The sequence below is a fragment of the Triturus cristatus genome, chromosome 3_1, assembly GCF_964204655.1.
Source record: "Triturus cristatus chromosome 3_1, aTriCri1.1, whole genome shotgun sequence".
Taxonomy (NCBI): Eukaryota; Metazoa; Chordata; class Amphibia; order Caudata; family Salamandridae; genus Triturus; species Triturus cristatus.
In genome coordinates, this window is record NC_140583.1 from 888,652,408 (window position 1) to 888,678,390 (window position 25,983).

Below are 25,983 nucleotides of genomic sequence, written 5' to 3' on the forward strand. Positions count from 1 at the left end.
ATGAATTGTCATACGTTCTTTTTTAAAAACACGTGCGTCTATTGAATTAACTGGAATCTGTATCCTGTATGATCCACAGTATGACAAGACTACTCATTTGAAATAAATGCAAGTGTTCCGTGTTGATCCGAGGAACTGGTTGCCTTTCTCAGAAAAGTTCAATAATGGAGCGTCCAGGGCATTTACAAATGCTTTTAGCATGTCCTGCTCTGCGTAGTTGTGCAGTTCCAGAAGTCTCCGGAGCATCAAGCTTCGAGGTGAATATGAAAGTAAATCAGCCAGGCGGCGAGGAGAGCGGGGGATGGGCTCGGCAGCAGTTCGTATTGATTTAGCAAGACACTGTGAATTTATAAATAAGTGGCACGTTCTGCCTACACATGCCAGGAAAAAACGCGGATGGACAATTTACCGGTGGGTGTTTGCTCGTGGCTATCTAGCTGGTTCGGTTCGCTTTTGGATGTTATCTGGGCTAGTGCTAACAATAATATTATGAAAAGGCACTGGGATGTAAAGGATTATTTGTGACTAACAATGCCATAATTAAATGCCTTTCTCTATGCTTATATTGTACACAAAATTTGCACTAAAATACGTATGTATTTATGTAGTTGGCGCTTGTGTTATCATTCACATGCTGCACAGGATGTGCTGGTTTGATCTTTCACTGTTGCTTCAGGGAAGAATAGCTTGTGTCTGTGGACAGAACACAAACCCAGGTTTGTAATTCATAGTGCTATTACTTATAGCTGTCACTTCTCTACAAGTCAGTCTTACTCGTTTTATCAGCCTATGACTGTAGGAATGTTGATTCAGCCCTACCGGAATTAGATCTTGTGACGTCAAACTTTAAACATAGAAATAAGCAGCAAGCACATGGCTTGCTGAGTTGAAAGAAGATTCCTGATTTACAATAACACCATTTTCTGCTTTTCGTTGTTCTGATTTCTGTGGCAAAAAGTGAATGTGTGAATTTTAAAATGTTGTCATTCTCACTAAACTGACGCAAAATCTTCCCTTTTCAGGTTTTTACAGGAATCTTTACAGCAGAAATGTTGTTCAAACTCATTGCCCTTGATCCTTATTACTATTTTCAAGTGGGATGGAATATTTTTGATGGCATCATAGTCAGCCTTAGTTTGATGGAACTGGGACTTGCAGATGTGGAAGGGTTATCGGTTCTGCGATCTTTCCGCCTGGTAAGACTCACTAATGACTCGTATTGCACCTCATATTTAAGTCAAAGTGACTGTCAGTAACAGCAGGAAGCCTTCAACCTCTGCGTAGAGTCTAGGTGTAGGACTGCAACATATTGGCATGCTGGGTAAGTGCTGGAAAGCCCTACGTCCACTGCAGTTGAAGATATCTTGAGGGCCAGGTTAATTTCTCAAAATATTGTATTGCTAGATTATAGGCTCCATTTAGGGAAGGGTAGCAGTGTGACATCTGACAAAAATCGGCTAATCCATCTGTACTGGAGAAAACTGTTGAATTCTGGCTGCCTGTGTCACAAATGGGCAAACGTGCACTAGCTAAATTATTGTACTGCCTAGCTGTTTGTATATATTTCAGTGTTGCATGTATTGACGCCCTAAGTGCACTGTTGAGAAGATTTATGTGTGTGGGGTGAGGACAGCATAGGGTAGACACATACAAATTATTGACTTGGAAAGATACGGTTAATCTACATTTTGTGGCAGGCTGGTTGATAAGCGATTTTGCTATGGATTGGAAGGTTTTGAGGGGGGGGGAATAGCCATAATGCCCTAGGAAATTTGCTTCTTAGCAGAAACTAAATTGCCATATTTGTGATACTGGCCCAACAACAATTGAGCAATACACCAAAATATTAGGAGGAATACACCTTAGAGGTGTTGCCACTTTGGGGGCTAATCAACTTCAATAAAGCAAGTGGAGTCCGGACTTTTGTAAAATGGCATTTGGAAATTCCTAGTAACGTGAAAGCTTTGTTCTCCACACGAAGTGACTGTTGTGCACTTTACAAATCTCAGAAATCAATCAATCAAAATTATCAATTGAAAAAACTAAATTGATATCTTAGGGATATTCCTGTTTAGGATCAAGACTAAGGTGTATAAGAAATCTTTGTTATTGGCAATGGTGATGGCTAAATAAGAAATAGCTGAACGTATGATTAGTATGAAGCTAACTACATGGGGCCTGATTATGAGTTAGTGGCTTACAGATGTTGCTGAATGGTTTGAAGCAGAGAGGTTGCTCATAATTAATTTGTACCTTTGTGACCTGTATGTTGTTGCATCGCCTTCATGGACAATTTACCCTATTCATACCTGTTTGTTATAATTAGATGTGCATGTGGGATGTGATCTGCCCGAGCAAAAAGCAATTCTTGATTTTATCAGAGAGCACCGCATTTTGCCCATGTTGATGTCTCTGCATAAACCACACTGCATGTCTTTGTGTCTTTGTGTCTGCTATCTTGGGCAGGAGTCAAGTGAGAGTGACTAGTTTGAGACAGTAGGGAGAACTGGCAGATGAGGATAACTGTGGGGAGTGGAGTGGGTTCATGGGGGCGGAAAATGTCAAATAATTCTGCTAAGCAGCATTTCCGATCTTTCATCAGCTGTTGCTAAATGGCAGGTGGTGCTTGGTGTTGTTAGGGCTACTTTCCCCTGCCAGACAAGCAGATGTTTTAAAAGAAGCAATGAAGAGCTCCATTTTTCCAGTCCTTGCTATACCACCTAGAATGGATTTGTACAGATGAAAATAAGAAAACTTCCCATTTGCATTGGTCTGGTACCTCTTCTAAGTAGGACAATGATCCCCCTGTAAAACACAAAGTAAATAATTAGAAGGTTTTCCAGTGACTCCATGTCAGTTGGCTGTTTGTTTCTAACATGCCAACTATTTGTCCACAGTGTGAAAAAAACATAACATAAGGAATCATTATCAATCTGTTAATAAGCATTTTCCCTCATTTCTGAAACAGAATTGTGGTTAAGTTGCAGTCCTTAGGCAGAAAAAACTCAACCATCAACAATGTTATATGTGATCAGTGGCTCAAAGGGATACAGACACTGATATGGCATAGGTTAATTTACAATAATGCTAAATTCTGGCATAGCATTGCAAATTAGCTCTCAAGTAACATTGCTAACTAGTTGCTACGTGTGAAACAATATATTCTTCGAATCTGCCAAAATTATAACATTACCTACAGTTTAATATAGTTGGACATTTGCCAAAAAACCAAATGTATCAAAGAACTTGACTGAAAGCGGACATATACTGAAGGATTATTCACTGTAATTAATTGATTATGGGATCGAGCTGTAGTTCCTAAAGTTAGGAGATCCAGAGACAAGGAGGCCAAGTCTTTTTCTTATTGGGCCTCAAGTTGTGGATCTCTCTTCCCCTTGACTTGAGACCCTTCGACTCGCTTGCAGTCTTCCGTAGGAAGCATAAAACCTGGTTGTTTTAAACTTTGATATCAGGAGTTGCCTCTGTGGTGACTCTGTTACCTTTTCTGTTCCATAGCACTGGGAAACCCTTGGTTGGGTAACCATGCACTGTATACATCTGAATAATAATAATAATAGGTGCTTTCTTTTTCAAGGAAAAATTGTGATCTTTTACTTTAGATCAACATTGTAACCACTCATTCATTCACTTTCTAATCTTGCCAGCAGTTCACGATCCTGCCCAGGATCAGTTCATTCTCCATTACCGTTTTACACAGTTTGTTGTATGGAGAAAACTTCAAAATCCTTTTGTAGGTTAAAGCCTGCAGTGCTCATGCTGGGTATCCATCTGTACTACTCTGTCGAAATTACTCCATGCTCACATTTGACCCCGTAATCTTCTCATGTTTCTTTTAGAAACTGTAACTAATATCCCCATTCTCTAACATTTATAATATCTTTTTCAGAGGGTGTGGGCTAGCTGTTCTTAAGGTATTCTACAATTTCAATCACTCCTAAAAGCAAGCAGTTTGGAGAGTTAGTGTTTAAAAGTGATTCAGCCCTACACTGCTGTATCTGAAATTAGTTTGGTGATCGCAGACTACATCCTATCCTGGTGGATGTGGTATTTTGTGTTAAGCTTTACAGTTCTCAGAACTGATAATATACTATATTAGCTGATAGAGATAGGTAATTAACTTCTGCTTCAATTTAGAGCATAAGAAATATTGGGGCTAGTACATCTTTTTACAAAACTATTCTCCTTCCCTAGCAAAGCAGTGCTTCAGTTCTTGAGTTTTTGTAGTGGTGAAGGGAAATACATGCAAGGACACTTGCCATTGCATACCTTAGTGTGGAAAATGTGCTAAGGAGGTAGTACAGGTGCAAACCGTCCCAGTCTTAAGTATCTGTCTTTAGTGTACACTGCAACAAATCCCAGTCGAACATTTAAGAATAACAATAGGTCCAGCACTGTAAGAGAGTGATTACCATACCGCACGCCTTTCATGACTGAAGTAGTTGTGGACAAATAAGGGAATATGTCCAAGTCAGCATTCAGAAAATTGTGATTCATAGATAATATTCTTTTGACCAGAAATGATAGTAATTCATAGTTCATTTAATGTATGTTTTGTGAAGCCTGCTTATGAGTCCTCTGTAATTCAAGGATTTTATTATAATTCAATTTCAATTTTTTGTAATACCACTTTGTTCTTGTGTTTCAGCTCCGAGTTTTTAAGCTGGCAAAATCTTGGCCAACCCTCAATATGTTGATCAAAATTATTGGTAACTCCGTAGGAGCTTTGGGAAATCTAACCTTGGTGCTGGCCATCATTGTCTTCATTTTTGCTGTGGTTGGCATGCAGCTGTTTGGTAAAAGCTACAAGGAATGTGTCTGTAAGATTGCTGAAGATTGTGAACTTCCACGCTGGCACATGAATGACTTCTTCCACTCCTTCTTGATTGTGTTTCGAGTACTCTGCGGAGAATGGATTGAGACCATGTGGGACTGCATGGAGGTTGCAGGGCAATCTTTGTGCCTCATTGTTTTCATGCTGGTCATGGTGATTGGAAATCTTGTGGTATGTATGCACAATTATCCTATAGTCAGACTTCACCTAGAAGATGTGCTGAATTTTGTAATTTGATGGTTACTAAATTGAATTGCAGGGTTTCCAAAGAAAGCACATTTTTGTTTCACTAATAACGTTGGTGTAATTTGATGAATATTCATGAAAGTTTCCATAAAACTGTTCATCTACCTGCGCTCCTTCTTGGACAGTTTGGGGGTGATCCGTCAAAGGGGGGCTGATAAACAAGGGGGGGTTCAAAACTGTTCGTCCCGCTGGAGTCCTGTAGAATGGCAAATAAAAAAAATGGAACTTGCTGATTGGCTGAGAGGGCATTTTCAGACCTGCAGTATCGAGCAATCTGATAGATTGGTTGCAACACTGAGAGAAATGTTGCACCCACCAATACAGGACTACCCCCTGTCTGGAAAACAAATATAAAATAAGCTATAGAGGGCATGGTAAGGGTAGCTTGCCCTCCCTTCCTTGTGGGAACCCCCACCCTGGGTCAAAGTAAAAATAAAATCAGCTAGGTCACCCGCTGTATTCTTGTAGGGCTCACATGGCCCCCTCTTACTCCCGTAGGAGTACAGCGAGCATATTTTGGGAGTACTGCAAGACTGGGGAAAAAAGCATGCCCTGTGCCCAAACCCCACACAATGTGTGGTGAGAGGATAGCTACCCCTGGGTTAGTGGCCCTGCGACCTCCTCAGCACTGCACCTGGCCTTTAGTGTGGTTTGGCGGCTTGTGGGGGTTAGGCAGGGCCTTGCATCCAGGGCTTTGTACAACTCCCTACTGAGCACGGCCAAAAGGTATGCTCAGTGAGGAAGTTGTGTAAATATGATCAAAAACCCCAGAAAATCACAAAAAACAAAGGTCAACATGATCATATAGTTAGATATGGTAATACAACACTCTTTGCGTTTACAAATAATGGAGAAATGTTCTGGAAAAAACAGAGGTTAAAGTAACATTTTAGTTAGGTCCAGTACTAAGAATTTAGGTTACATTTAAAAAAAGAAATACTAGAAATTCACTGAAAAATCCAGAGGCTTAAGTGAGGTTATAGTTAGGCATTCTAGTAATATGAACACTAGCATTTTAAAACAAAAAACTGCTGAAATTCACCAGTTGTAGTTTACTGAGTTAACTATCACTGGCGTCCCAACCATGCACTGCTCATGTCGTCACTTATTACATCACTCATGACATGTTCAATGACCTCATAGATGACATCATCCAATCTAGTGCTCTTTAAATTACTCTATAAACCAGTACAGCACTACAGATATATTTTTTTGTTTAATTTGTTTTGGAGGATACACAAATATCACAGTAAAAACCTCACTAGTTTTGTATTTACCCCCGAGTGGGCCAGGTCCAGAGGGGTGAATTGATCATGATAATGGAGCAGGGGGTGTGCTTGGCCACCCATCCCAGGCCAATTTTAGCCCTGGGACCCTATCCCCCGGGGTCCAGCCATTAACTAAAAGGGGGGTGTGCAGCCACTCTCAATAAGCCATTTTTAGCTCTGAGGACCTCAAACCCCAGGGCCTGGCCTTGCCATCATAAGTGGGAGCCACTCATGCCCCCTGCCGGAGCCAAATATTTACCTGGGGACCCCATCCCTTAGGGCCAGGTTCCTGCTACGTCCCAGAGTGCTCATCTTTAGGACATAGTGGTACTATAGGCGGGGAAACCTCTGTTTGCTGTCACTTGGTGTGAGCAATTTAAAGCCCTCACCAAGGAAGAGCAAACAGTAAGTCTGCTCTCAGCGGGCAGGAGCATGAAAAATGCCCCTGCCCACTGGGTGAGTACTTTTTATCTGTTTCCCTGTCCACTGTGACGCATACCCCAACCATAAAAATAAGGCCAGGCCTGGGGAAGGTGGCAGCGTACCCTCCTCCCCCTTTTAAATATGAAGTGGGTGCCCTGGGTGTGCTCCAGGACACCCAACACTTACTGAGCGGACCCCGGAGATGGGGTCCCCGGTACTGAAATTAGCCCCATGAGGGATCTGCATGTCTCCTTCCCCGTAGGAGTAAAGCTGTGCCCCGAGAGATTGTGTCCATGGGGCAAAATTGGCCTGGGGAGGGGGGCAACGCAGCCACCTCCCCTCTTGACTTGTGGTTGGGCCCGAGAAATGGGGTCCCTGTGGTCAAAATTGACCCAGAGAGGCAGGTCACATCCCTCCCTCCCCCACTGTATTCTGGCCGGGCACGGGATGGGGTCCCCAGGGCTGAAATTGGCCCAGGGATGGGGCCACATCCCAGCCCTCCCCCACTGTATTGTGGCCGGGCCTCTAGGATGGGATCTCTGGGGCCAAAATCGGCCTGGAGATGGAGGCAATGTCCCTGCCCTCCCCCACAGTATTGTGGCCATTCCCCGGGGGATGGGGTCCCAGGGGCTGAAATTGGCCTGGGTAGGGGGCAGCGTGGCCCTCCTCCCCCATTGACTTGTGGCCGGGCCCGGGTTATAGGGTCCCCAGGGCTGAAATCTGCCCGGGGATGGGGGCTACATCCCGGCCCTCCACCACTATATTGTGGTTGAGTCTCGGGTATGGGTTCTCTGGGACCAACATCGACCTGGAGATGGAGGCCACGTCCCCACCTTCCCCCCACAGTATTGTGGCCAGGCTCTGGGAATGGTGTCCCGGGGGCCAAAACGGCCTGGGTTGGGGGCAGTGTGGCACTCCTCCCCCATTGACTTGTGGCTGGGCCCGGGGGATGAGGTCCTGGGCCGAAATCGGCCTAGAGAGAGTTGCCACATCCCCGCCCTCCCCCACTGTATTGTGACCAGGCCACGGAAGATAGGGTCCCTGGGGCTACTGAGCATGGCCCGCGATCCTCCGATCTGACTGCCCCTTCAGAACATCTTCTGTCGCAGCTGCAGCAGAGGGTTCTTCACCCAAACCTGTCCACTCTCCACCTTCTTGCGTGGAGATTGAGCAGCAACAGTTGACAGCTTTCGACCTCACTCCCGAAGTCTATAATGCCATCTTGGCAGCTATGCGTCCCTCCACCATGGTATATGCCTGCATTTGGGAAAAAATGGTGGCATTGTATGCAGAAAAAGCCATTGATCCCCTTTCTATTCCCCTTTCTGAAGTCTTACTCTTCATTCTTTCCCTTGCCCAGCAGGGCTCTGCTTTGGGAACTCTTCAGGGCTATCTCTGTGCTCTTTCTGCCTTTTTGCAGCTGCCTGACCAACCCTCTTTGTTTAAGCACCCTGTTGTACAAAGGTTCTTAAAAGGTCTTGTACATTTCTTCCCTCATTCACAATTTATTATGCCTCAGTGAGACCGTAATCTAGTTTTAACTTTTTTAATGTATGCTCCTTTTGAGTCTCTCCATAATTTTCCCCTGAGGTTGCAGGCTTAATCATCTAAGCCGCCTTACCTCTCAGTCTATCCTGACGAATGGTGCTTTGCAAAAGGGCCTCCTTTCTACCGAAAGTGGTCACCCCATTTCATGCAGGCCAATCTATCGCCTTGCCTCCTTTTGTGCTCCTGCACATCCCTCTAAACAAGAGGAGTGACTTCACCGTCTGGACCCAAAAAGAGCTCTGTCATTCTCTCTTGACCGCACATGAGATTTCTGGGTGGATGACCAATTCTTCGAGGGGTATGTTGGTGCAAAGAAAGGTTGAGCAACGCAGAAGTGGACTATCTCCAGATGGTTCATGCTCTGCATCAAAATCTGCTACGCACTGGCCAAGAAGCAACCTCCTGATGGCTTGCGAGCTCATTCCTTAGAGCTTAAGCTGCAACCACTGTGTTAGCACGTGGATTCTGGTCCTGAACATCTGCCAGGAAGCAACATGGGTTTCCCTGCACCAGTTGATTAAACACTACTGTCTGGACAGTCAGGTCTGTAGGGATGAGCACTTCTCCCTTTTGGTCCTGCAGGACTTCTTGTGTGAAATTAGTCCGCAGACCCACCTCTGGGGATATTATTGCTTGGTTATCTATTTAAAGGTAAGGGCTCTATCAGATGAACAAGTTACTTATCTTCAGCAATGCCTTATCTGGTAGAGACTGTATCTAGGTGCAGATTGTTTATTTTATTTTTGCATATTTATATAGCGCGAACTCGACCCGAAGGTATTGGAGCACTTTACATGAGTACCGTATTTACATTACACATTCAGGCACGGGGAGATTAAGTGATTTGCCCAGAATCACAGGATGTAGACATGACCTCGAGGCTCGAACCCTGGTTTCCTGCACCAAAGTCGGCAGTTTAAGCCGACGGACCACATCCTCTCCCCAATATTCCTTACCAATTCACCCATCCTCCCCGCTCTGCGAACTGATTTCTAGGAATGGGCTGAACCCTTTCAGGGCCCTAGTTTTTCAATCCAGTAGTCAGTGTTCTTCATGGCTCCATGCTTCTGATGTGGAAAGTTGTGAAAATGCAACTGACGTCAGCGCACTTAGGTGGCACCTTTATAGGTGCAGCGGACATCACTTCCGGCATGGACAACGCGCGCTAGGTCGAGCGATGCCACTTACCAACACGCATAGGTACTGCTCCCAAAAAACATCCGGATCACGTCCTACCCCTGGATATTCAATGGTAAGGATTCTACGGCTAGATGTAGTCTCTATCAGATAAGATGTTAACGAAGGTGAGTAACTTGTTCTTTAATACTCAGAGGTGAGTTTCTCATGAAAGTTTAACTGTTTGCAACTTGTGTGGTATACAGTAAACTCTCTCCATAGAGTAAGCACTGTTTACAGTACCCAGTTCTCTACTGATATAAACTTCATTTCTCGATGTAGGTTCAGTGAGTTTCAGGCGTTTGATACAGATAAACGCTGTCCATCGTAGGCCATTTGTTTTGGAACTGACATTCACTATTTTTAGGAACTTGACTTTCTGTGAACAGTTGTCTACAGATTGAACCCAGTACTCAATGAGGGTTTCCTCTATATCTGTGGTTGATTGTTAATGTGAACCTTTGCTAGTTGTAAAGTATGGTATAGGGTCAATGTTGCACATAATGCATGCTTTCTACACCCAAGGGAGTTGTATCTGTGATGGCAGTAATGATGGCTGATGTTCTGCTGAGGTATTTTATACTTACTGTTAGGCTTAGTTCTAATGCCATAGTAATTTATAATCCAATCAATATGCTGGAAAACAAAGCTTGGATGATGTCATCAGTGATGTCATCAATGATACCGTTTGAGATCTCATCAATGATTTTATAAATGATGTCATAGAACATGTAATGGGTGATGTCATAAGCAGTGCATGGCATTGGGCACAAGTTATGGTTAGTGCTGCTAACTATAACGGGTGAATTTCTGTGTTTTTTCTCTCAAAATGTTAATGTTGTCATTGACAAATTCACCTTACTATAATGTTACTTTAACCTGAATATCGACTTTAACAAAAATAATAATAATTATCATAGGTAAATGAAACCTCCTGCTGTGCACATACAGCAAACATGAAGGCCATGCTCAGTGGGGGGTTGGCCATATGTCCTGGCCCTGGAGACCCCATTGTTTATTTAAAGGAGAGTAGGGCCACACGTCTCCCCTCAAGCCTTGTTAGGCACTGGGGACCTAATCCCCCTGGGTCGTTTCTAAAAATAAAGGGGAAGGGGCCACACTCCTTCCCAAGCCTCTTTAGACCATGTGGACCCAACCTCCCTGGGGGCCATGTATTTTTTTAAGGAGAAGGGGGTTGTTATTGCTGCAGGGACACCTTCCTCCAGGGCATCTTATTTAAATAAAGGGAAGGGGGTGTCCATACCCCGGGGCCGAGTTCTTTTGAGAGGGAAGGGGGTGCATGTGGCCCCCCTCCTAGGGCCGATTTCAGCCCTGGGGGCTCCATCTCCTGGACATTCTTTTGAGAGGGATGGGGGCATACGTGGCTCCCCCTCCCCGGTCTGATTTCGGCCCCGTGGCGCAGTGTTCTTATGAGAGGGAGGGAGGCAGGCGTGGTCCAACTCACCTGACAAATTTGGGCCCAAGGGACTCCCTCTCTTGGGACCTGGCATCATTTTTAGGGGAATGGGGGCACATTGGCCCCTTCCCTGGGCTGATTCTAGTCCTGTGGACCACATCCCACGGGGCCGTGCGTAATTTTCATTGGGAGACCCATGATAATCTGATAATCTTGTACAATAGCAATAAGGTAATATTTCTTTAAAAATATGTAGAACAATGTGAACTTTAGCATCACATTCACTTAGTTTGAAAAAAACAAGAGTCCATCAATTGACTTGAAGGCACACTGAACTGCATTCCTCCAGATGCCAACATACCCCAGATGTGCTAAAACACAACTGTAAAAGTAGTAAATGTAGAAAGACTCTGAATGAGCAGGAGTTAATATGGGAAAGATACCAATGCTGGACAACTGTAGTTACAAGTCTGTAACTTTTTTTGTGTCTGGCATATCAAGCATATACATGCCAGAGACAGACAGCTTTGTGGGCTGCGCCTCACCTGCGAGACACTGTTGTTTTTCTGTACCATTTGTTGGCTTCACGTCACTCTTCTTTAAAGCCATCTTAATTGGGTAGTGCACCCGAAACGTCACTTCCAATGCTTGCTTTGGAGCAGGGACAAAGCACAGATTGATTCAACTTAATCAGTGCTCGTCCGCTGCTTCCAATGTGATTTAGGTACTATTTCTTCCCAGTCTACCCCCCCGTTCCATCTCACCCCAGTACGTGCTCTCAAAGCTCCAGATGTGTGCATGCATGTGTTTTCAGGCCGTGTCTCCTCCTCCTCCCACTTTGTTACTTAGACCTGGCACCCACCCCTGTTTTGTGTTGAGAACTCCATAGGAATGCATATTTCTTCTAGCAGACTCCCTCCAGTACTTCTGTCCCCTTGGGCTGCTCTCTGTCACCCGCCCACCTCCCTTCTTCACTCACCCATGTGTGTGTCCTCATTGCCTCCCATATGTGACTCTCTCTCCTCTCCCCTGTGTTATCTTGATAGTACAAGCAATATTACTGAAGTGTGACACTGGGCTAATAATGAAGGTTCTTTGTTTTAATCACCAAGATGAGTAAACGTAATTTGTTTATGATTTTCAGCCTTCTCTTGGTTCTTAGTTTTAGATTAATGTTCTTTTGAAGATGAATTGTATGATGGCCATCTCTTGTTACATTTTTGTGAACTAAGGGGCATATGTAGCAAATACCGTAGTTGCGATTCTCAAATAGCGATTTTTAGGGAATCGCTATTTGAGAATCGCAGACGGGATGTAACAAATAATTAGCAAATGCTTTGCGATTCCTTGACATTCCTTAATTGCGATTAGCAAATTGCTAATGACAATTAAGGAATACCTTCCAATTCATTCCTATGGGCTAGAAGACCCGTAGGAATGAATGGGAAGACATTCTCAATTTGTGATTCGCAATTTGAGAATCGCAAAATGAGAATGCAATTTCAAGGGTGCCAGGGTGTCAAAAGGACACCCTGTTGCACCCCTGAAATATGTATGTGTGCACATGTGGCGCACATACATGCCCTTTGAAAAATGCCAAAAAGTGAATTTTTCAAAGAAATCGCAAATTACCACCAACTTCAAGTTGGTGGTAATTTGCCAATCCTTACGGCCAAATTGTACTTTTGCTGTGCTTCATACATTGCATTTAAGGAATCGCAATTTGCGATTCCTTAAATGCAATTGCAAAATAGAGAATCACAAATTTTGCGGTTCTCTAATTTGCAATGCTTTTTGGGATGATACATCCCAAAAGGCCTTTTCCCGTTGGCAAACGGGCCGATTCTCAGAATCGCCCCGTTTGCGAACGGGAAAAGGGCTTGATACATATGCCCCCTAGCAGCTGCAAGGCCCAGTAAGATATGTTGTCCAAAATGTAAGAGTTAAACTCCTATATGTTTTACCTTTATAGGTTTTGAATCTCTTCCTGGCCTTGCTCCTTAGCTCTTTTAGTTCGGACAATCTTACTGCTACAGATGAAGACAATGAAATGAATAACCTTCAAATCGCCATTGGAAGGATACATCGAGGAATAGATTTTGTTAAAAAGTCCATACGCGATTGTCTGCGTAAAGCTTTTGTAAGAAGACAAAAAGCACTGGATGAAATGAAAGCTCTTGAGGACATGCACTGCAAGAAAGACAGCTGCCTGTTCAATCACACCGCAGTTGAAATCGGCAAAGACCTTGAGTACCATAGAGATGGAAATGGAACAACCAGCGGCATAGGTAGCAGTGTAGAGAAGTACATAATTGACGAGAATGACTTTTCATCATTCATACATAACCCAACTCTCACTGTAACGGTGCCAATCGCTGTCGGAGAATCAGATTTTGAAAATCTAAATACAGAAGACTTTAGTAGCGAGTCTGACATAGAGGAAAGCAAAGAGGTAAGCATGTTTTCTAATCTTGTGCATTTTTATGCATTTACTTGTGCCATGGTTATCCATAACTGATAAAAGCGGCACACTAATGGTTTTCTGTGTTTTTTCAAATATGTTCTTCAGTCAATTGTATAGTATGCACCAAATAGCCCAGATAACCTGTCTGTGAACCTGGCCATTAATATTTCAATGGTTATTGCTCCATGGTTTGTCAGACGTGAAAAACAGAATACATGACTGCAAGGAATGATTCTGTATGCAATCGACTGGATATGTTAGAGAAACAGTACTAAGTTCTGTTGGCACTTTTATACCATTGTACTTAAAACTTGCTATAGCATAACAGGCCTAAAGTGTGGAACAATTCAAAGAAAGTATACCTTATGGAATCTATGCGCAATAGAAGAGGAACTTATTATTTCTTATCATATTTGGCAATCAGGCTATACTGCACGATAACACTTGAAAAACCTAAATCTAATATAATTGTTAATACCACTGAATGTGTATTGGTCATGGAACAGGCTGCTCTATGAACTTAGGTTCATGAACAAGCCAGTGAGGGCAGTTCTGGCCCAGTTCGGGAGACATGATGATTACCACAGGAAAATAGCTCACAAAACATAGCATATTCGTTAGCACATTCAGCTTCCTAGATATGTATCTAAACAGCTCTGTAATAAATGTTTTTGACACCTCTTCTTTTGGCTGCATATTGATGTAAATAATAATGGTGTGTAATAATTGTGTACATTTATTGATACAGTCAGATCGCCCTATTACTATTTCGTTACTAGATCTCATTTTCTGCCCTACTTTGTTCCTTCATGTTTTGCTTCTCTATGCTACAACTCATCACAGGGGCCCACCAGATTGCAGTGACAGACCTGACACTTAAAATAATTAAGTCAGGTGGTTGTAGAATACAGTGCTTCAGTGGGTCATGTAGGTAGTAAATCCAGAGCATTACAAGCTAGATTTCCTGCCTTCTCTTTCATGCAACCTGAGGACTCTAAAAGGATGTCCATTCCTATATGCATGAGATTTGAAATTGGTTCTCATGTAGTGTCCAGTCAGCTATTATTTTCTCTGTATCAATATATGTTTGTTCCATTTCTATACATGATGCCACAGTGCCTTGGATGTTACATTTTTGTCATTAGAAACACTACTGTAGTGCAAAGTGACATTATCAAACTTTAAAAAACACAAGTGCTGTTTCAAACAGTTGCAAATTGCTATCCCAGTATCTGTTTCTCAGTTTTTTCAAAGCAAGCACCAATACAAATACCAGTTTGTCATCGTAAGCTCCTCACTGATAGGTGTAAAGGCACATCATGCAAGAATGCAAAGAGCCCGGACCTCTTCTTATTACCTAGGAAAAAGAAACATTGTTAATGTCTTAAACTGGAGTTAGACAATGCAGTATCCAAAGATCATGTCCCACCTCCATAGTATAAACTGGCAATTTCTTTCAGATTCTTTTCTATCTGATACAAAGTAAACACTGCAGGAGTTAACTGAAACTTCTAAAGTTTTAGGAACAACCTCTAAACCCCCACATGACAGCAAGGACAATGATGGAAAAGGGGCCTGAAGGGTAAAAGTGCACAAGGTTGAAAAAATATGCACTGCTGTTATAAGAAGCATGGAGGTTCCACTGTCCAGGCAGTTTGACTGACAGCTTCAGTTCTCTTTGAAGTCAGTGTATAAAGTACTAGACGTGTAATTTGCTTCTTCAATAATTGAAAACCAGGAAGCATATTTCTTTTAAAGTGGCTTTTCATTTCCAGGCAGCAGTAGCCGCCTCCCCACATGTAGAATGAGCTTTAGGTTTGCCAGGATTGTCAGGCAGGAGCATGATGGCTAGCTGATCCCAACACAAAACATGAGACTATCCGACCTTGAAGATCACAATGTCAGTATGGAGAGGACCATAACTGGAAAAGAGTCAGTTGGCTTTATGTAAGTCTCTTGTCCTTTCTAAATAAAATCTAAAAACTATTCTGACATCAAGTAAGCGAAGAATGTTTTTTGTCAAAGAAGATGGATTGCTGAAGAACATCAACAGATGTGAAAAACGAAACTTTTGGAAAGAAAGGATTTGCCCTTATAATTACTCTGTTATGTCGGAAAACTGTGTTTGGTTCTACTTCTGAAAGAGCTTGAAGCTTACCAACTATCCTGGAAGTTGTCATTTCTACTACAAATGCAAGCTACCTTGCAAATAAGGTGCTGCAATACGGCATTATGTATGGGTTCAAAAGAGGAGTCGTCAATTTATAAAGAACCAAAGTAAGTTTCCCTGAAGACGAAGGCTGTCGCCTTGGAGGAAATTTTCACTCCTCCAAAACGTCCTTCATTACAGGAATTATAAGGAAGGATCTTTGTGTAGGTCTTTTACTGTACACCTTGAAGGCAGCCAGTTGACCTTTGATAGATGAAAACTGAAGGTTTGACCTTGCTATAGGAAGGATGTAAGGAATGACTGCACCATTTGACAGGAAGTCAGGTTATAATTATTTTGAAGTTGCCAAATAAATCTATTTTATTTAAACATGTATGAATGTCTGGTAAATTAATGTTTAGCTTCCTTGAGAATGTTCATACAGTTCTGGGCTAAGTTCAGTTAGCTGTTTTACACCACCTCAGGAACCATATTTCTATTGCAATGTCTATCTCGAATGCAAGATATAGGCAATGTTTTTTGCTTCATAAAGAGATTGGGGCTCTGTGTGCTGGCAGGAATATCCTATATTTATGGCTTCTTTAAGAATATCTGCAATGCAGAATTAGGATAACAAGAAAGTAACAATTCTTCCGCATTTTCCAAAGTGTCGTTTATAAAACATACCAATATTACTAAGTAAAGGGAAATAGGAAACTACCATGGCAATGTTGGTATATAGGGGAACATATTGAAACATGTGTTTTAGGCATGGTGGTCATTCTTTTATCCTTACTCCCCAGAGTTTGCAAAGCAACTTTACCATGCCTGTTCCATAGTTCTCTGCAGTATATGAAAAATTAAGGTCTATTGTAATTTTAGTCATATATTGCACCATAATTGTAAAGTTTCGTTTGCCAATATGATCCCCCCACCTTTCCCTCCCTATCTGTGTCTGTCAGTTTTCTACTTTCTCAGTGCCACGTCTGGGGCTGCTACTGTGGTGGGACTACACAAAGTGGCATGTGCTTCTCTCGAGCAGGAGTTGCAAGAAACTGTCTAACTAACAATAAAGCTGAGGCGTCAAGCAGCAGGGTAGTCCTCTTGGTGATGTGACAGTCCTTCCGAAGTCTACCATAGGTACAGGAGTGTACTGAAGAGTTGTTCTGAGGGTCCAATATTAATAGAGGGTGCAATCTTCTAGGCTACCCTCACATCTAGTTCCAGAAAGTTCTTTCCTTCCCTGCCAAGCCTCCAAGAAGTCTGGGGTGACAAGACTAGTGTCATATTCCTGTGTGAGTCTGCTGGAGGCAGCCCTTTTGATGTGCTAATTGGGCAGCGATCAGCTCCGCCCCAATCATCTGGGAAGGATGGCCCATTCTGCCAACACCTAGTCCCCCTTTGACTCACTGTCTGGGAGGAACACACAAAGGGTAACTGCTAAGCTATTCACAGTCATGTGACCTAGGACAAGGGAAGCAGGTACCAAATAGTTCAGACAAGAAAGTGCCAACTCTCTAAAAGTGACAGTTTCAGAATTATGAATTAAAATTTGACTTCACCATTAAAGAGGAGTTTAAATTACAATTCATTTGAGTGCACCCTTGGCATCCCTGTCTGTTCCCAATCAAATGTTAGCATTTATTAAATATAATAAGGTAACACAGTGTTATCCATAGGGAGTTTTTCCCTACCAGGACATGTAAAACTTAAAAACATGTGTTCTTATTGTTTTATACAATGCACCCTGCCCAATGGGCTTTTCAGGGCTTACCTTTCAGGTGACCTATAGGTATTAAAAATGAAGGTTTAGGCTTGCCAAAAGGTTAATTTTGCCAGGTCGAATTGGCAATTTTAAAACTGCACTACAGGCTGCAACAACTACCTAAAGACAGAAAGATGTTCATACATTGCATTGTGTGCTAAAGTTCTAGATGGCTGAGGGCACCTTTGTTTTTAAGCAGTACATTCACACCTCCCACCATAACCCACTAAATATACCCTGTTTACTTCAACTGGGTTTCCAGCATGCTGTTTATACTATCCCAGAAAGTCATGCTCGGCAGTAGATACATTAAGTCACCTGAGAATGTCTCCTGAACAAAATCGCTTGGAATTTTATCTATTCACTAACAAATATTCTTGCAGTACACTCTGGTCAGCCACTTTCCCCTTTCCTGCCTTTGTTTGTTTTCTTTAAAGCTTGTGGACGGGTGACCTTTACAAAGACTGTTGACTCATTAATTCTTCCTACTCTGTAGAAGGCAACTGCATTGTGAGATATCCATTAAGCACACAATGTTCCATGTGCCAAAAGTCAAAAGACTAAAATAGAAAGTTCAAATTTGATTACTTTTCAGTTTTGAGGCTGAGCTCTAATTAAAAGTAAAGTAGCAGTTTAATAAGATAGGATTGAGAAATCATTGTCTTTACAAAAGGCAATGAAGACAGGACTCATTTCATGATCTGAGGCATTTTCTTTAATCTTTTTCGGCATCATCCCAGCTGATGAACATTTTCAGTGTCACAAGCGGAAGACACACGTTTCTATACTGTTTGGAGGGGTCCTCCGCTTTCAAGGCCAAACTCACAGTAGCTATTAATTGTCTTCCCCTGGAGCAGCTATAATTGAAAGTCATACTCTATGTCTGCAATTTGGGATATCAAGATCACTCCTAAACAATATAGAGTACAGGTCATCAAACTTTCTTCTTTCAATGCCCCCATTGAACCAAATGTTTTCACGTGGGGCACACCTCCAAAACATTACGGTAAAAAGGTAGTGGGAAGGAAGTGAAGTTTACTATATTAAATGAAGGCTTGTGAAAAAAGGGAGACAGTCTGCAAAAACAATGTTTTTCTTTTTGTATTTTCAGTATTGTGAAGCCTATCTCTAAATACCTAATAAAGCAAACAGATGCAATACTGACATCAAAGAATATAGCTTTTAAAAGTTAAAGCAGGACGCTTACCTCTCAATCTTTTGAGTTTCCGAGGAGAGAGAGATTCAGATATTCTGGACAGTGATGTCATTGCAATTAATAGAATTGCACCTTATTGGGGGTGGGTGAGGAAGGTTTTTGACGCAAATGGGCCAACAAACATCAACAAGAGGAATGTCCTTTGTTTAGAGGCTAGTGAGTCCAAGGAAGGTGACGGCCACCAGAAGTTGGTGAAATAATAGCTATGTATAATGCTCATAGTCCCATTGTAGCAGAAGCAACTTCCACTGGCAGACAGAGAAAACAGATCTCAGAGCAGCTTTTCGATACCTTTCTAATTTGTAGCATTTCTAGTGCGTTTACAGTATTTAATTGAACAAAGTATGCGGCCCTTGGTAAAGAAACACAGCTAAAATCTGCTGCTTCTGTCCATTCATGCTACAGCACCTTTGAGATGAGCTTCTTTTGTGTGTTTCCCAAATTAACAAATCTGATATCTGTAAATTCAGTTTCTTTATTGGAAGCGTTGCCTCAGTAGGGTCTCTCTCTCTCTCTCTGCTGCAACAAGGTGAGCTAGAATGCTGCAGCAGGCAGGAGTTATTCCCTTTGCTCTCCTTCCTTGTGCCACAGGTCTGAGGCCCCACCAGAAGGTGTTCTCTTCTTATTTGCAAAGACATCATAGTTAGTCCACATATTGGGGCACCATCCTTCGTACTTTGCACCTCTGCCATCGGCACATCGGCAAACTGCCCTACAGAAGTCCAGCAATGAGCTTTGCTGCTCTGGAAAGGGTGGCAGCGCTAACCTGATGGGACAATAGGTTCCTCCACTCCCATCACTGTGAAGGAGGTGCTAAAAGCAGCCGGGAAACACACCAGATGACAAAATCGAGCTTTGGGGCTACCTTTACAAACTTGTAAATTGCCCTACAATTGACTCCTCTCCATACCTTGAGGCCCCACTAACTCTGCTGAGGGACGTGCACCCCTTAAAATTGCATATGGACACTCAGGGGGGCACACCTCCTAGTATGAAGCCCGTTGACATTAACTGATCATGGCAAGTTACATCCACTTGCACATTTGTCATAATATTTAAATAGCTACGTCCTTTTATTCATTTTTATGACTACTGTATGTTACAAACCGACCAAGGAATACATGAGTAAGGAATACATGACCATTGGACAATTGCACAGCAGTGCAATTCATTCCTATGTCCTAACATATCTGCCAAAAAAGGAACATTGTTTTTTTGGTTGTGGCAGTGCTACTTATGCATTAGTGTGTAGTCAAGTCTTTTCTTTGTTTGAGCTGTTTTGACATTGCAGTACCCAGTTTCATTACTGAGTGAAAAGGGTTATGGGGTCACAGGCTGCAGTTCTGATAATTCAGAGATGAATGTTTGGCAGGAGAAGCACATATTGGATTTGTATTGTACAATATTCTGAAGCATACTACCTCCCTTCAGCTTATCCCATTCAATATTTCCGAAAACGTTATTGTAACATACAATCCAAGTAGACAGTTCTTCCAAAGAGAATATGCTTTAGCATTTATTTGAAAAAGAGGCACATACCATTGATTCAGACCCCAGAATGTTAATACTGTATGAGTGATCTAGATGTTGGCAGATTTCCATTGGCATGTTTCCTATTCATATCACTCAGACATATTTGGATCTTTGAAGAATAGGCAAACACTTTTTAAAATATACTTACGACTAAAAAGGCAATACTGCAGACACAAAGAAAACAACTATTTAATAAATGTGCCAGTACATGAATGTAAATTGGGAAACAGGAGAAAAAATCATCACTTTTCTGATATGATTTGAACCTAAACCTAGGTAAAATGGCACTACCAAAATATATATTGATCAACATGACATCCTTGTTTGCAAAGAAAAGCATTCAGCCTGATCATGGCTGATCCGTAAATGGGTTCTTGTTGAGCGTTACACCAGTACAACAAAAAAGAGAATAGTGTTGAGAGACTGGGTGAAAAAAGCACATTGCGCAGTATCAGAGATCATGATACAAACATATATTCTTGGGACAGCAAACGTGAAGTTTTTGCTGCTACCTTTACAATATTTGTTTATGATTTATGCTCACACTTTCCTGTGATTGGAAATGCTTGTGATACTTGTGTAGTATTTATGCAAAAAACAATTATCTTCAATCCAATTACATTTTTGGCTAAGCACACTATTATGTTTCATAGACCTACTTTAGCTTTGTCAACATTTGTGTAGTTCATTGTCCTTCCAAGGCTTACAGTCATGTTTGTATGTATCCCTTACACCTAAACTCTTTCTTTGTTGTCTAAGCTGCCATGTTACTTAACGTGTACTCGGAACAGTCTAAATTTCTTGTTTGTGTCTTTGTTTTTTTTGTCTCCAATATCCCCAATCACAATCTAATGCTAAGATGACTTATATGGATTTTTTCTTCAAATGATTCCCAGGACTCATGTTGGAAGTATGGTATTTTCACCTTCATTGCCTACCCTTCTTACTTCTCACAGGAGTAAACCCACACGGGAGTAATCAAGAATGAAATGCTTGTTTTTTAACAAGACAGAGCAGCGCACCAGCACTTTTACAAAGGTTAACCAAACAAATCCTGTATCACTACAAAACATTTTGACTGGCCTGCATGAAACTCGGCTATGTTCCTTGCCTGTCCATTGCAATATAATAAGACATGCACAGCTGTTACCTAAAGTTGAGTGGTTGGAATCACACCACAGCATGGTCAGGAATAGTTGGAAACCCTGGCATTTACTGTGATCCAGCCAGTGTCATCCCTAATTTCCATTTAAAGTGTTCTTTTAACAACATAATGTGCATGCCAATCAGAGGGTTCAATTTCAATTCTGCATTTGCAGAAATATCAATATTTGATTTAATCTAAGGGAGCAAGCATACTCTTTCAAAGATTTACAACGGAGTTCAACGTTTTAATTTGTCATTGCTCTTGAGTACAAACACATTTTAATAAATGTTGAAGATCTTACAATTGACATTACATCACAATTAATTGTACAATGAAAACTATGTCTGTGTTCCATTAAGAAGAATATATATGCAGTTTTGAGTTACACTTATCTTCAGTTATTCGAACTTACTGTTTCCCTAATTAAAAAACTAAAATCTTTTTGGAGGATTGTGACTGCTCCCTTAGTTGCTTGTAAGCCTTTACAATACTAATGGCAGCATTTATAAAAGTTTACTGATTAATATAGGTGACTGGAATCCAATACAGCTTAGAGGCATAGGGCTGGATTTATCCATGCACATTAAAATACTGTAAATAAATGTGTCACTGCCAAACCATTTGCTGAACATGACTATGCGAGGACAGTATCATGACTTGTGTTAGCTATTAATTAAATAACCTTAATACTCAATTGGTAATCGGCCCTATTTTGATCAGATTGTTGATAGTTGACTGTTGATTGGTTGAAATTCTTTCAGAGGTGGGTGCCTCAAATTTCCAGAGCTGTGTGCAAGCAAATGGCGTATGTTCTTATAAACACTTCCTATTTTCATTTTCCAATTGAATTGTCATCAGACTTGACATTACAAATTCATCACAGCCAGCCATTTATTTATATTATAGATAATGGTTGATACCACAATCTTGTTCTTTAGCAGCATTGTAAAAACAGGTATGGGCAAAAAGAATTGCTGTGCGTGTTTATTTGATTCCCAGTGCTCCTTGCAAACACCAAAATTAACCTCAAATGTACAAAAGAAGATTTTCCTACTCCTACACCTAAATTAGATTGCGTTTGCATTTTTTATGCAAAGAACGTATCAAAGAAACAGACTTAATAGCAAGCTCTATGAATCTGGTCCTGTGTCTTGTTGAGAATTGTGATCAATTTTTACTTCTACACAGTTATCCTTGATTGCCACTGTTTATAATCTTAATTTAGAGACATGCCCATTTTGTTAAAAATTGTAAAGAGTGAATTCTAAATGAATGAGAATAGATGGCTGGCGCCATATCAGAAAAACAATTTGGAATACTGAAGCATACCAGAAAATTACTTTTTATCACAAACCATTCAACTTTTTTAATGTCCCCTGTGACCCAGTACCCCAAATAGAATTGTTTTGGGAAAGAGCATTTTTGTGAAGTAATTGTGGTTTTGATCATTAACTAGTCAGTTGCACAACAACATATTGTTAACAAAAAAAATTATGTTTCTTCTTTTGAGTTTGTTAGAAGATATTATGTAGAAATGTATGTTTCCTACCAAATCCATTTGTGTAAAAATAGCCTCTTGGTGTATATGTTGAAATTCAGTGTCACAAAGAGAAACCCTAAAATGTTTCACAGAAGTGCAGATAGTTTTACAAGAGATTGAGATTCATAATATATCATTTTTATAATTGATGAGAACACTCATAATTTCTACTAAATAAATGGGTAGACTGGTCTTGCTTTTATCCTTTATTTCTACACTCATTTCAAAATTTTAATTGTACTTTGGAGGCATTTTATTGCAGAGTTTTGTAAGATTTAGCCTTGCAGATATTAGGTTTCGCTCACTATAGAACCCGATGTCCCATTATACTCCTTTTGTTCATGCATTAAGTATGTTACTCCACAGACTGCTGAGTGAACTCTGCATTCTAGGTTCCCTTTAATTTTGGGAGAATATATTTTGAAACCAAAATCTTTATTTTATGCATCCAGAAAAAGATTTCTGTTTTAAGGGGACATGGTGCAAATATTTTCGAAACTGGATATTAAATGTAATATTTGAATGAGTTCTATAAGAAGTTTATGAGCAGGAAGTGTACATTTCCTTTGTTTTACTCTTCAAATTGCATAAATATATATTATTGGTGAAAGGCTCTGTCATCTTATAGCTCTATCTGAACCTACAAAAAGCTCTTACATTGATATATAGGGACAATTATATTTCATATATACGTAAACGTTCAAAGATCAAACAGTTATATTACTTCAATTTTTCTTGCTACCCTTACTGTTTTTCCCAGCATGTGATCGTGTGAGGACAATTTTGTCAGTAAATATTCCAATATGGCATATCACCTTTAGTGCATGATTATGGCAACATGCTTCAAATTGTTCATCCTTTATTTTCACTGACTGTGAAATACAACCATTCAGTGTTAACTTTTTATATCACATGAATGAGCCCCTGCGAAAATTAGTTATTTTCAAGTTTGTCTGAAATTTCCTTTGGTAGCATTAATTCTAAATTATGGGTTCTTCGCTATGTGACCACTATCAGCCTTGAAACTCTGTTCTGCTAGAATCCTAGTACACTTAAAAAAATACTTTGTAGAAACCCAATTATGTGTTAAAAATGAAGAATAAGCAAAGGCCACATTCCAGTCCATAGTCGTATTTTCAATCATCACCACTCGTGGATTTGCATTAGAAGCCTTCTGATATCCCTTGGGGTCACTACAGGTGTGCTATGAGTTTTGACTTCTTCTGTCATCCCCATTCAGCATTGAGTTACTTGTTCACAGAGAGGCCTCTCAACACCAACCCAACATAAAGACTGAGAATGCTGTTAATGAACCAGTTTTGGCACCTACACCATAACTAAGTGCTCATTAAAATATTGGCCACTTCATACTGGCCTAAATTTTAATTCTGATAAAGATGATGGATCAGTTAAACAATCTCCTCCCAATGGTGTGTTACCCTTTACATACATTTCTTAAGATTGTAGTAAAGTGCTTGAACATCCCAGTGTCTTCAAACCCTGCCTGCGCCCTTCTCATTTTTGGTCCCAGTACCTAAATGCACTCTGTGTTTGGTTCCAGGGTTTTTCTAGCTAAATTTGCAAACTTTCCTCATGCCAGCCTTCATCTCGGCATGTCCTCATAGGCAGGAGTAAAGATATAATTATCCACCGAAGTATCCACTGTTCCTAAATCGTGTTCTTCCAGACTCTCTTGTGGGACCATTTGCCAAGGGAGGAGCCCACTACTCCTCTGTATCACTTTTTGATTGTTCAACGAAGAAAAGCAGCAAGAAAATGGAGTGAACTGTTTACACCACCAGTGCTTTATCGTTGTGCATAGCAGGCTCTAATGCCTTGCTGGTTAATATGTTTGATTCTTTAGAGATAAAATTGTCAGCTTTAGCCCACTTCTCTAAACTCACTTTAGTCACAAAGCACGCTTTTGAGTTTCTATGCTGAGGAAAAGTTTGTCTCCAGCCATTTTATATTGGATCTTCAAATCCCAAGGCTGTGCCATTCTCATTTAATTAAATCCCGGTTGAATGGTTTTCAGCATTTAGATTGTTTTGCATCAGATAAGTTGCTTTCTTGTGAGTAATTAATAAATGACAGTTATTAAATTTCATAGCTATATTATACTTTCTGTGGTTGTTAAGGAATAACTGGCTCATAAAACATTGGTACTCCTTTGCTTTTGGAATCAGGTTAACTGGCATGGGATTGTGAGATTACTCTTTTTTTACATAGATGTCTCTGCCACGGTGTACATATATATGTCTTAACCCTTGCCTTGACATGCCCTTATTACAAAGCCGGAACATTTACCCCACATTGTAGTAAAACGTAGACTTCTAGGTTTCTGCAGTATGTAGCTACAAAGATTGCCCTTCTATTTGTAGTAGCACAGTTGAAGGTTTACTTATAGTGGAATTATGGCAACCAGCGCTGCAATACAGTTGTTGGGCACTTCCTCCAGCTTGCTCCAAAACGCTCAGCTTGCACAAATTGATGTCTATATATTGAAAGATAGCAGCATGTTGTTTCTTTCTATGTTTAGAGAATCTGTTTCCAGAGTTGAAGAAACATTGGTAATGACTTAACTTTTTAGTTGCGTTTTGAAGTTATAAGGCCATCTATGCTTATTTTCCTACACTTAAGCACAGCTCAAAAGCCCTACATTTGCAGTAGTAAAGAGAAGACCTCTCAGCTGTTGTTTTTCAACACGCTCACCTCGTTAGGTCGAGTCTGAGCAGCACATGCGCTGCAAGCCATGCTGTATTGGAATATGTACTTGAAGCCCCGCCCACTCTCCGCCCATATTTGTCATTGGTTTGTGTCATTGTCCTTTGTCTTGGTAGAAAGCAGAGCATTTCTCTCCATTGAAACCCCATATTTGCTTGTTTCTTTCTCTTCTGTCATATAACTGTCTCCCAGTATTTTAGTGTCATTGAAAAGTGTAGAGCATAGCCATTTAGCTACATCTGTTGTTAACATGGCGTCATAATGGAGACCCAGAACAACCCACAAACGTTTGGAAGATGGGGCAGTGTAAATGCAGAGAGACACATTAAGTTATTTCACACCAAGATGTGACAAAACCGTCTCATGCTGCCTACCCACGATGACCACTGGAAATGGATGTATGTGCCTTTCTTGCGGCTCAAGAACACTCAAGATTTGGCTTCTCTTGGCCAGAGTTTACATAAGTGAAAACTATTTTTACCCCTTTATCTTCGTTTCCCAACAATATGACAATC

At 41.1% G+C, this 25,983-nt stretch overlaps 1 protein-coding gene across 3 annotated transcripts in view; it reads left to right on the forward strand.

The window, feature by feature from the left end:
• The window catches only part of LOC146861238 (sodium channel protein type 2 subunit alpha-like), a 544,972-nt gene that overhangs the window by 380,275 nt on the left and 138,714 nt on the right, over window positions 1–25,983 (forward strand). For all 3 annotated transcript variants that reach the window (XM_085645392.1, XM_085645389.1, XM_085645390.1), the window contains 3 exons: window positions 1,023–1,196; window positions 4,667–5,023; window positions 12,903–13,382. In XM_085645392.1, the coding sequence (XP_085501518.1) occupies window positions 1,023–1,196; window positions 4,667–5,023; window positions 12,903–13,382 (1,011 nt within the window). The remainder of the gene's footprint in view (window positions 1–1,022; window positions 1,197–4,666; window positions 5,024–12,902; window positions 13,383–25,983) is intronic.